A 12,804-nucleotide genomic window follows, 5' to 3' on the forward strand; every position below is an offset into this window, starting at 1 on the left:
GGTTAGGACATCTACTTTGTGCATGACACAAGTCATTGTTCCAACAATTGTTTACAGACAGATTATTTAACTTATAATTCACTGTATCACAATTCCAGTGGGTCAGAAGTTTACATACACTAAGTTGACTGTGCCTTTAAAAACAGCTTGGAAAATTCCAGAAAATGACCCACTGGGAATTTTATGAAAGACATAAAAACTGAAATAAATAATTATCTACTATTATTCTGACATTTCACATTCGTAAAATAAAGTGGTGATCCTAACTAACCTAAAACAAGGCCTTTCACAAATCCTGGATTAAATGTCAGGAATTGTGAGAAAAAAAACTCTTCCACACTGGTATTAAATTAATTTGGCTCAGGTGTATGTAAACTTCTGACAGAACCGAAACTATTGTTCAGAACCATGCTATTTGGACTACGGAGAAAAATGAGTGTGGCACTTTGGATATGGAATCAGTGTGCTTGACAGCTGTTGCCCCACCTTGCACAAAACAGTATCCCAATAGCAAGGAAGCTATGAACGCTACTAAAGTAGTGAGTAAAGATCTATGGGACATGGGTATAGTTGAACAGGAAGCTATGAACGCTACTAAAGTAGTGAGTAAAGATCTATGGGACATGGGTATAGTTGAACAGGAACTATGGACGCTACTCAAGTAATGAGTAAAGATCTATGGACACTACTAAAGTATTGAGTAGATAACTATTAGACATGACCAGCTCTTCCACACTGGTATCAGTCCCACATAGATAACTAGAATTGTGGAGTTTGGAGTGGGATACAGTGAATTATAAGTGAAATAATCTGTCTGTAAACAATTGTTGGAAGTGGGATACTTGTTATTTGGCCATTGGCCAAGTTGTCCAGCAAGCACTTCTGATTGGTCAACCCCAGACTAGGGTGGGGGGTTATAAGTGGCATCCTGTCCTTTGTTCTGGGGGGGAAAGCTGAGGACAGGGGGAGACTGAACATCTGACTCCCAGCATAACATCTTGATTTGTCATCTCTGAATAAACATATTTTTCTTCCCCTGATTTCCTTTGGAGTTTGTGTTATTGAAGAATAACATAAATTGCTAACATATTTCAGATTCCTCAAAGTATCCACTCTTTGCCTTGATGACAGCTGTGAACAATCTTGGCATTCTCTCAACCAGCTTTGTGAGGTAGTCACCTGGAATGCAGTTACATTAACAGATGAGCCTTGTTAAAAGTTCATTTGTGGAATGTCTTTCCTTCTTAATGCCTTTGAACCAATCAGTTGTGTTGTGACAAGGTAGGGGTGGTATACAGAAGATAACCCTATTTGGTAAAAGATCAAGTCCATAATATAGTAAGAACACCTCAAATAAGCAAAGAGAACGACAGTCCATCAAATACTTTAAGTCATGAAGGTCAGTCAATTTGGACAATTTCAAGAACTTTGAAAGTTTCTTCAAGAACAGTTGCAAAAACCATCAAGCACTATGATTGATGAAACTGGCTCTCACGAGGACCGCCACAGGAATGGAAGACCCAAAGTTACCTCTGCTGCAGAGAATCAGTTTTAGAGTTACCTGCCTCAGAAAATGCATCCCACATAAATGCTTCAGAGTTAATGTAACAGAAACATCTCAACATCAACTGTTCAGTGGTGTCTTTGTGAGACGCAGAGTAGGTGAACGGATGATCTCTGCATGTGTGGTTCCCACCACATGAAGCATGGAGGAGGAGGAGGAGGAGGTGTGTTGATGTGAGGGTGCTTTGCTCGTGACACTGTCGGTAATTTATTAGAATTCAAAGCACACTTAACCAGCATGGCAACCACAGCATTCTGCAGCGATACACGATCCCACCTGGTTTAGGGGGCTATCATTTGTTTTTAACAGGACAATGACCCAACACACCTCCAGGCTTTGTAAGGGCTATTTGACCAAGAAAGAGAGTGATGGAGTGCTGCATCAGATGACCTGGCCTCCACAATCACCTGACCTCAACCAAATTGAGATGGTTTGGGATGAGTTGGACAGCAGAGTGAAGGAAAAGCAGCCAACACTAGCTCAGCATATGTGGGAACTTCTTCAAGACTGTTAGAAAAGCATTCCAGGTGAAGCTGGTTGAGAAAGTGCCAAGAGTGAGCAAATCTGTCAAGAAAGTGTGGCAACTTTGAAGAACCTCAAATATAAAATATATTTTTTGGTTACTCGATGACTCCATGTGTGTTATTTCATAGTTTTGATGTCTTCAATATTAACAATGTAAAAAAATAGTAAACATTGTCATGACTTGCCCTTTTGGGTGAGGATCATAGGTTTAAGATACACCACCCTCCCACTACAGTTTGATGACAGTCGTAAATACCTGCAGAAACTCTCCCACACAACGAAAGGGAAGTTAAAGGACTAGATGAAGGACTACACAGGAACATTCAGTCTGTAGCTGTTTAAGTACTGTAGTCTAGTAAACTTGACTGAGTGTGGCGTATTCATCATAACAGAGCTACAACTACGAAAGACCTTGCTCTCTGATGGACAAATCAGAGACTTTCTGTCAAATTACTCCCCAGATGGACCAGTGATTTCAACAGAGAGACAACAAAGACATACACACTGTAGTACTGTCGACCCAACCGGTCATGTTGCACAGAGTGGTGTAACGATCTAAGACACTGCATAGCAGTGCAAGCTGTATTGCTACAGATGCTGGATCAATACCCGTGCTGCCCTCGACTGGGAGACCCATGAGATGATTGTAGGATTTTGCTTTCTCTCCCTCTAAAAACAGAAAGAATTCTAAATAACAAACTGGCTTTATTTACAAATTAGTAACGATGTCTCACCCCATGTTCAAGAATGGCTTTTTCTCACTCATTTTACTTAATTTGAAAACTAAATCATCTCCAAAATATTGTTATTTTTTAAACAAAGCGATTATTATTATAAATACATTTATAAAATGTATAATTATATAAAAGCCTGTTGGATATTCTCACAGATATATTATTAACCCTGTTATTAGCAGGACAATACATATTGGTCATATTGGTAATGGCTCCCGAGTGGCGCACAATGGGATTGCCTTGCAGTTCTCCAACTGTATCCACTGAAAGTGCGCCAGGTTCAAGGCACGAGGGCAGGGGGCAGGGGGCACGGGGTGGGCCGCAGAGCCGCGCAAAGAAGACCGACCTAGCCCATGGGGAAGGGAGGAGGAGGAAGGGGAAGGGGGATGGACCCCCTCCCCACCACACTAGCAACACTTTAAGGGGCTTTGCACTAATAATGGAGCTGACTAGGGAAACGTTCCTGCTGTTCTGTTCTTAGTGCCAGTCTGCCTGTTCAAACTAAACCAATGTAACTAATAATGGAGCTGACTAGGGAAACGTTCCTGCTGTTCTGTTCTTAGTGCCAGTCTGCACGTTCAAACTAAAACAATGTAACAATGGCATCTTTATGCTTTCATTAATAAAATACTGATAAAAATACTCAATGTTTATTTAGTTATGGATCCATAACGAATTACTATGGGAATAAATATCACTGAATTACAGAAATATCCTCCATATGCAATTATTGGCGGAGAGTCACGTCATATTTTCTGATATACTGTAGGCGACATGAGTCTCACTAGTGTAATGTGATGTTAAAAGTGGTGTAGGTTTTATTTATTTAAAGAGCATATTGAAGTTGGAAGCAATAGGATTTGAAGGAATAGACAACTATTTTAGCACCGTTTTGTGCTGCTCTGAGACAAGCCTGGGGACTGGCTTTAATAAATCAATGAGATTTTTATTTTCACTGAATCTCTGTTTGGCTATTCGTTGGACTAGAATTAGAAAATGATTGTGTAGAAATGGTATGCTCTTAGTGCAACCTTTATTAAACTAGGCAAGTCAATTAAGAACAAATTCTTACTTACAATGGCCAGCCTACTCCTTCCTCCCCATCGGGGAATTGAACCCCGGTCTCCCGCGCGACACAGGGATTCTTTATAACACACTACTGTATTCCCGACCGTCATATTGTACACTGCCATACTTTCCGTTCCATCCTAACGGAAACCCAGAGGGTATTTCGTTTTTCTTAAGAGTAGAAACACCATACTATTAATTAATTAAGCAAGTACCAGTCAAAGGTTTGGACACACCTCCTCATTCCAGGGTTTTTCTTTATATGTACTATCTTCTTCATTGTAGAATAATAGTGAAGACATCACAACTATGAAATAATACACATGGAATCAGTTAAGGACACATTCTTATTTACAAGGCCAGCCTACTCCTTCCCGCCCGTCGGGGAATTGAACCCCAGTCTCCCGTGTGCCTGCATTCTCTAGTACAGCCACTATTGAAGGCTACCAAATGCCAAGTGTGTTTGTTGTCCGTAACTTATGCCTGCCCATATCCTAACCTCACCGCCACCATGGGGCACTCTGTTCACAATGTTGACAGCAAACCGCACACCCAAGACATCATTACAAGCTGTCTGCCATCTGCCCAGTACAGTTGAAACCGGGATTCACTCTTCTCCAGCGTACCAATGGCAATCAAAGGTGAGCATTTGCCAACTGAAGTCGGTTATGACGCCAAACTGCAGTCAGTTCGAGAACCTGGTCAAGACCCCCAGTGTTTTGCCTAGTTAAATAAAGGTTAAAAAAAAAAACTATTAAAAATGAGAAATTCTGACAGTTTGCCAACTGTGCGGGTGGCTGGTCTCAGATTATTATTATACCTTTGTTTCAACAAGGAACACAGAAAGAGATCAAGGTCTCGTTTACAGCTGGGCCCTGCATGTACATGTTTACACAGACAGTTTAGGTACAATGATTAAAAAACTAAACAAGAAACAAAACCAATCACAGATAATACAAACACAAACGAAAAAATACAGATGAAGAAGCCGGATGTGGAGGATCTCGTCACTGTATTTTTGTGCCAAATTGCCATCAATAAAATGCAATTGTGCTCTTTGTCCATATCTAATGCCTGCCCATACCATAACCCCACCGCCATCATTGGGCACTCACACAATGAATGTGGGCTGAAGGTACTGCCAAATTCTCTGAAATGACATTGGGAGGCAGCTTATGGTAGAGAAATTAACATTCAATTCTCTGGCAACAGCTCTGGTGGACATTCCTGCAGTCAGCATGCCAATTGCACCCTCCGTCAAAACTTGAGACAGCTGTGGTATTGTGTTGTGTGACAAAACTGCACGTTTTAGTGGCCTTTTATTCTCCAGAGCACAAGACACATCTGTGTAATGATCATGCTGTTTAATCAGCTTCTTGATATGCCACACCTCTCAGGTGGATGGATTATTTTGGCTAAGGAGAAATGCTCACTAACAGGGATGTAAAGACATTTGTGCACAACATTTGAGAGGAATAAGCTTTCTTTGCATATGGAAAACACATGTTGCGTTTATATTTTTGTTCAGTCACAGAGACTGGAGGAAGAGCGAGAAGCTAAAGCAGAGCATGAGAGAGAAAGTATGTGCACATATTATCCCATCCACACGCAAGCACACAAACTCACTGACCTCGCACATCTGTAACTGGAAGAGACGTCGCTCCTTCTCCATCTCCTCTGCAATCTCAGCTCCGGTAATCTCAGTCCGAATCATCCCATGTTGTTTAGCATGCTCCCTCTTCTCTTTCTCAATTTTGGTGCTGGGGGAAAAAAAATCCAGAATTCCACTCAAGGTTAGGATCACATTCAAAATACAGTCACAGAGAATACAATACAAAAAATGTAAGTTGACTTACACAAGCATATGCACGCACACAAATGTACAGTAAAGCAAACTTACAACTTAGCCTCATAGTCCTTCCATGCCTTGTCAAACGGCTTCTTTATGTCCTGAAGATTAATGAGGAAAGAAGCCAATCAAATCATTGCAAATAAATCAATATTAGCATTTTTCTCAATCATGTACAACGACTCTTTTGGAGCTGTGGTCAATCGCACCTATAGAACAAGGTTCTTCCACCTTTTCTAGCATGAGAGCTTTTAAAAAATATATATAAACATATCGTGAGCTACAAATTGTTTGGGTAACACTTTTTGGTAGCTCATAATATGGTCATGACACTGTCATTACTAATATATTTACACCTGTTGTGACATATATTGCGTTATTTTATGGCTGGTTATGACACCTCCGTAACAGTGTCAAAACCCACAAAACCGACCACACAAAGCAAAACATGTCATTCATTACACCATAGCCTACGTGTCAACAATATGTTTATGTTAATGAACACACAATATATGTCTCAAAATATGTAAATGACAGTGTTATGACATATTATGACATGGTTATGATCGTAAGTCGCTCTGGATAAGAGCGTCTGCTAAATGACTTAAATGTAAATGTGTCATAATGTGTTATGACGCTGTGTGTCAAGTAAAGTGTTACCCATTTTTATAGCTTTCAAATAGGCACATCCTCTACTCTGAAACTCTTCCCTGGGTTATTGGTGTACAAGATATGTATTTTCTGTCGACACACCTGGTCAAATACCAACTCAGTCGACACACCTGGTCAAATACCAACTCAGTCGACACACCTGGTCAAATACCAACTCAGTCGACACACCTGGTCAAATACCAACTCAGTCGACACACCTGGTCAAATACCAACTCAGTCGACACACCTGGTCAAATACCAACTCTGTCGACACACCTGGTCAAATACCAACTCTGTCGACACACCTGGTCAAATACCAACTCTGTCGACACACCTGGTCAAATACCAACTCTGTCGACACACCTGGTCAAATACCAACTCTGTCGACACACCTGGTCAAATACCAACTCTGTCGACACACCTGGTCAAATACCAACTCTGTCGACACACCTGGTCAAATACCAACTCTGTCGACACACCTGGTCAAATACCAACTCTGTCGACACACCTGGTCAAATACCAACTCTGTCGACACACCTGGTCAAATACCAACTCTGTCGACACACCTGGTCAAATACCAACTCTGTCGACACACCTGGTCAAATACCAACTCTGTCGACACACCTGGTCAAATACCAACTCTGTCGACACACCTGGTCAAATACCAACTCTGTCGACACACCTGGTCAAATACCAACTCTGTCGACACACCTGGTCAAATACAAACTGTCGACACACCTGGTCAAATACCAACTGTCGACACACCTGGTCAAATACCAACTCTGTCGACACACCTGGTCAAATACCAACTCTGTCGACACACCTGGTCAAATACCAACTCAGTCGACACACCTGGTCAAATACCAACTCAGTCGACACACCTGGTCAAATACCAACTCAGTCGACACACCTGGTCAAATACCAACTCAGTCGACACACCTGGTCAAATACCAACTCAGTCGACACACCTGGTCAAATACCAACTCAGTCGACACACCTGGTCAAATACCAACTCAGTCGACACACCTGGTCAAATACCAACTCAGTCAACACACCCGGTCAAATACCAACTCAGTCAACACACCCGGTCAAATACCAACTCAGTCAACACACCCGGTCAAATAACTTTGAGACCACATAATTCTGTTTTCTCTGTTTTGTATTTCCTGGTTTTGCATCTTTCTTTTTTAAATCCTCGATATTACAATTATTCATAGAGAAACAACATCCAGGGGGCAGGGGGAGGACATGTGTTGGTCTAGCAATGTTTCTGTTGTTAGGCCTACTGCTGCAGCACGTCGTGGCACAGTTGGTAAAACAATGAACACCCACTTGATACAAATAATAATTATAGAGTTCTTTCAAGTAAGACTACCAGTTAACATTTCATGCTCATAATAATAGCTGGAACGGAGCGAATGGAATGGAATCCAACCAGTGGAGGCTGCTTAGGGGGAGTGCGGCTCATAATAGTAGCTGGAACGGAGCGAATGGAATGGAATCAAACCAGTGGAGGCTGCTTAGGGGGAGTGCGGCTCATAATAATTGCTGGAACGGAGCGAATGGAATCAAACCGGTGGAGGCTGCTGAGGGGGAGTGCGGATCATAATAATAGCTGAAACGGAGCGAATGGAATCAAGGGGTAGAGGATATGCCAATCAATAGGCCCAAACAGTCCTCAATGACAACAAAATCATAAACACGAGAGTAGGGCTAGCTCATAAGTTCTTCGTTTTTGGGGTCATATTCAGGTAAAACAATTTGGCTAATCTATACGTACATATTTCCAAGTCCTATTCTTGAAGACCAAGAAGTATAACATTTATTGGACTGACTCGATTTCTGATAGACTTTGGTTTGATGTGAAGATTTAATTTAACCATACTATATGAAGTAGAAAGCGATGGGTTAGAAGAAGCCTACATAACCAACCAATAAAGGAAAATTTTACATCCACATATGGCCAGATATACAAACTTTAACATTGATTTATCCTGCAATAGATGTCAATTGGTAAAATACAGTTGTGTATTTTCCAAAAGCCTCTAAAGGGGAAAGTAATCTAAAAGAAATGGAATGTAAATCAGCTGACTGAGTATGGGCAATCCAAAAGTTACGTTACTGACTACAATTTTGGACAGGTAACTAGGAACGGATTTCGAAAGTAACCTTCTCAACCCTAAATCCTAGTACAAAAGGCAAGAAAATCAGACATTCAACAAATATATTTGATCATTGTTGTTCTACATTTCCATTTTAGTAATTTAGAACACTCTTATCCAGACTGACTGACAGTGCATTCTGAAATTATTTAGATAGCAGAAAGATGGACGTTTTCACCCCTTGGCTTTATGGATCTACACAAAATACCCCATAATGGCAAAGCAAAAACAGTTTTTTAAGTCACAGCAAAAACCAAGCCATGAGGTCGAAAGAATTGTCCGTAAAGCTCCGAGACAGGATTGTGGTCGAGGCACAGATCTGAAGAAGGGTAACAAAAAATGTCTGCAGCATTGAAGGTCCCCAAGAACACAGTGGCCTCATCATTCTTATATGGAAGTTTGGAAAAACCAAGACTCTTCCTAGAGCTGGCCGCCCGGCTAAACTGAGCAATCGAGGGAGAAGGGCCTTGGTCAGGGAGGTGACCAAGAACCCGATGGTCACTCTGACAGAGCTCTAGTTCTTCTGTGCAGATGAGATAATCTTCCTGAAGGACAACCATCTCTGCAGCCCTCCACCAAATCAGGTCTTTATGGTAGAGTGGCCAGACGGAAGCCACTACTCAGTAAGGCACATGACAGCCCAATTGGAGTTTGCCAAGATTGAACTCAAGATTGAACTCTTTGGCCTGAATGCCAACAGTAACTTCTGGAGGAAATCTGGAACCATGCCTAAAATGAAGCATGGTGGGGGCAGCATTATGCTGTGGGGATGTTTTTCAGCAGCAGGGACTGGGAGACAAGTCAGGATTGAGGGAAAGATGAACGAAGCAAAGTCAGCGAGATCCTTGATAAAAACCTGCTCCAGAGCACTCAGGACCTCAGACAGGGGGCGAAGGTTCACCTTCCAACGGACAACAACCCTAAGCATACAGCCAAGTCTCTGAATGTTCTTGAGTCGCTCAGCCAGAGGCTGGACTTGAACCGGATTGAAAATAGCTGTGCAGTGACGCTCCCCATCCAACCTGACAGAGTTTGAGAGGATCTGCAGAGAAGAATGGGAGAAACTCTCCATAATCAGGTGTGCAAAGCTGGTTTTACGGTATCTTTTAGTTTTGATGAATGTATTTTCTGTTTTGAGACAAGACATTTCTGTGTACAGAAGACATTTCTGTGTCTTGTGTACACGGATTTAAGATGGCACCGGAGAAGGCGGCAGACTTTTTATGTGCCCCCATCCGATTGTGTTTTTTTGTTTGTTATTAGTGTTGTTTGTAACTATTGTTTCACATAAATGTTGCTGCTTTATGACCAAAAATAACTTCTGGACATCATGACTGCGATTACTCACCACAGACTGGCAGAATACTTTTTCTCCTTTAAGGATACTGACGAGGCCTACGCGAACGATGTACTGCTTTCTCAGAAACAGGCCCAGATCCCTGTTATTTGCGTGATGAGGAGGCGCAGAAAAAGGGACCGGAGGGCGGGCTGCCTTCTGAGATTTCGTAGGCGATCAAATAAACCCTTCCTTCCATTCTGCTAGCAAATGGGCAATCTTTGGACAATAAAACTGATGACCTACGCGTAAGATTGAACTACCGACGGGACATTCACAACTGTAATATCTTATGCTTCACAGAGTCGTGGTTGAATGACAACACTATCAACATACAGCTGGCTATAAGCTGCACTGGCAGGATAGAATAGCGGCATCTGGTAAGACATGGGGCAGTGGACTATGTATTTATCTATTGCTCACCTGAGGTAAAGTATCTCATGATAAACTGTAGACCACAATACCTACTTAGAGAGTTTTGATCTGTATTTTTCATAGCTGTTTTACATACCAACACAGTCAGAGGCTGGCACTAAGATAGCATTGAATGAGCTGTGTTCCGCCATAAGCAAACAAGAAAATGCTCACCCAGAGGCGGCGCTCCTAGTAGCCGGGGACTTTAATGGAGGGAAAATTAAATCGGTTTTAGCAAATTTCTATCAACATGTTAAACGTGAGTAAAGGAAAGGAAAAAAAAGCTGGACCACCTTAACTCTACATAAAGAGATGGATACAAAGCTCTCCCTCACCCTCCATTTGACAAATTTGACCATAATTCTATGCTCGTGATTCCTGCTTACAAGCAAAAATTAAAGCAGGAAGCACCAGTGACTAGATCAATAAAAATGTGGTCAGATGAAGCCGATGCTAAGCTACAGGACTGTTTTGCTAGCAGAAACTGGAATATGCTTCCCGGGATACCTCAGATGGAATCGAGGAGCACACCACATCAGTTATTAGCTTCGTCAATAAGTGCGTTGATGACGTCGTACCCACAGTGACGGTACGTACAAACCTCAACAAGAAGCCATGGATTAAAGGCCACATTCGCACTGAGCTTAAGGCTAGAGCTGCAGCTTTCAAGGAGTGGGACTCTAACCCGGAAGCTTATAAGATATCCCGCTATACCACCGATGAACCATCAAACAGGCAGAGCTTCAATAAAGGACTTAGATTGAATCGTACTACACTGGCTCTGACGCACGTTGGATGTGGCAGGGCTTGCAAACCATTACAGACTACAAAGGGAAGCCCAAACCGAGAGCTGCCCAGTGACATGAGCCTACCAGACGAGCTAAACTACTTATATGCTCACTTCCAGACAAATTACACTGAAAAATGCATGAGAGCACCAGCTATTCTGGAAGATTGTGTGATCATGCTCTCCACAGCCGATGTGAGTAAGACCTTTAAACAGGTCAACATTCACAAAGTCCTGCAGGGCCAGACGGATTGTCAGGACGTGTACTGCGAGCATGTGCAAACCAACTGGCAAGTGTCTTCACTGACATTTTCAACCTCTGTCCAAAGCTGTAATACCAACATGTTTCAAGCAGACCACCATAGTCCCTGTGCCCAAGAACAATAAAATAACCTGCCTAAATGACTACCGACCCGTAGCACTCACGTCTGTAGCCATGAAGTGCTTTGAAAGGCTGGTCATGGCTCACATCAACGCCATTATCCAAAAAACCCTAGACCCACTCCAATTTGCATACCACCCCAAAAGATCCACAGATGATGCAATCTCTATTGCACTCTGCAATGCCCTTTCCCACATGGACAAAAGGAACACTTATGTGAGAATGCTATTCATTGACTACAGCTCAGCGTTCAACACCATAGTGCCCTCAAAGATCATCAATAAGCTAAGGACCCCGGGACTAAACACCTCCCTCTGCAACTGGATCCTGGACTTCCTGACAGGCCACCCCCAGGTGGTGAGGGTAGGTAGCAACACATCTGCCAGGCTGATCCTTAACACAGGGGCCCTCAGGCGTGTGTGCGCAGTCCTGTTCACTCATGACTGCATGGCCAGGCACGACTCCAACACCATCATTAAGTTTGCCAATGACAACAGTGTGTAGGCCTGATCACCGACAACGACGAGACAGCCTATAGGGAGGTCAGAGACCTGACAGTGTGGTACCAGGATGACAACCTCTCCCACAACGTGATCAAGACAAAAGAGATGATTGTGGACTGCAGGAAGAAGAGGACCAAGCACGCCCCCATTCTCATCGACGGGGCTGCAGTAGAGCAGGTTGAGAGCTTCATGTTCCTTGGTGTCCACATCACTAACAAACTAACATGGTCCATGCACACCAAGACAGTTGTGAAGAGGGCACGACAAAACCTATTCCCCCTCAAGAGACTGAAAAGATTTGGGATGGGTCCTCAGATCCTCAAAAGTTTCAACAGCTGCACCATCTAGAGCATCTGGTTGCATCACTGCTTGGTATGGCAACTGCTCGGCCCCTGACCACAAGGCACTACAGTGGGTAGTGCGAACGGCCCAGTACATCACTGGGGCCAAGCTTCCTGCCATCCAGGACCCCTATACCAGGCGGTGTCAGAGGAAGGCCCTAAACATTGTCAAGGATTCCAGCCACCCTAGTCATAGACTGTTCTCTCTGCTACCACACGGCAAGCAGTACCGGAGCATCAAGTCTAGGTCCAAGAGGCTTCTAAACAGCTTCTACCCCTAAGCCATAAGACTCCTGAACACCTGATCAAATGGCTACGAAGACTATTTCCATTTGCCCCCCCCCCCCCCCCATTTACACCACTGCTACTCTCTGTTATCATTTCACTTTAATAACTCCACCTACATGTACATATTACCTCAACTAACCAGTACCATCGCACATTGACTCTGTACCGGTAGCCCCATGTATATAGTCCCGCTATTATTA

General features: G+C 42.9%; 1 protein-coding gene across 2 annotated transcripts in view; it reads right to left on the reverse strand.

Moving 5' to 3' along the window:
• The window catches only part of LOC124009746 (arf-GAP with SH3 domain, ANK repeat and PH domain-containing protein 1-like), a 154,475-nt gene that overhangs the window by 77,114 nt on the left and 64,557 nt on the right, over window positions 1-12,804 (reverse strand). For both annotated transcript variants that reach the window (XM_046321892.1, XM_046321891.1), the window contains exons 5-6: window positions 5,792-5,841; window positions 5,522-5,651 (exon numbers count right to left, since the gene is read on the reverse strand). In XM_046321892.1, coding sequence (XP_046177848.1) covers window positions 5,522-5,651; window positions 5,792-5,841 — 180 coding nt within the window. The remainder of the gene's footprint in view (window positions 1-5,521; window positions 5,652-5,791; window positions 5,842-12,804) is intronic.

Source organism: Oncorhynchus gorbuscha, linkage group LG22, assembly GCF_021184085.1.
Source record: "Oncorhynchus gorbuscha isolate QuinsamMale2020 ecotype Even-year linkage group LG22, OgorEven_v1.0, whole genome shotgun sequence".
NCBI lineage: Eukaryota > Metazoa > Chordata > Actinopteri > Salmoniformes > Salmonidae > Oncorhynchus > Oncorhynchus gorbuscha.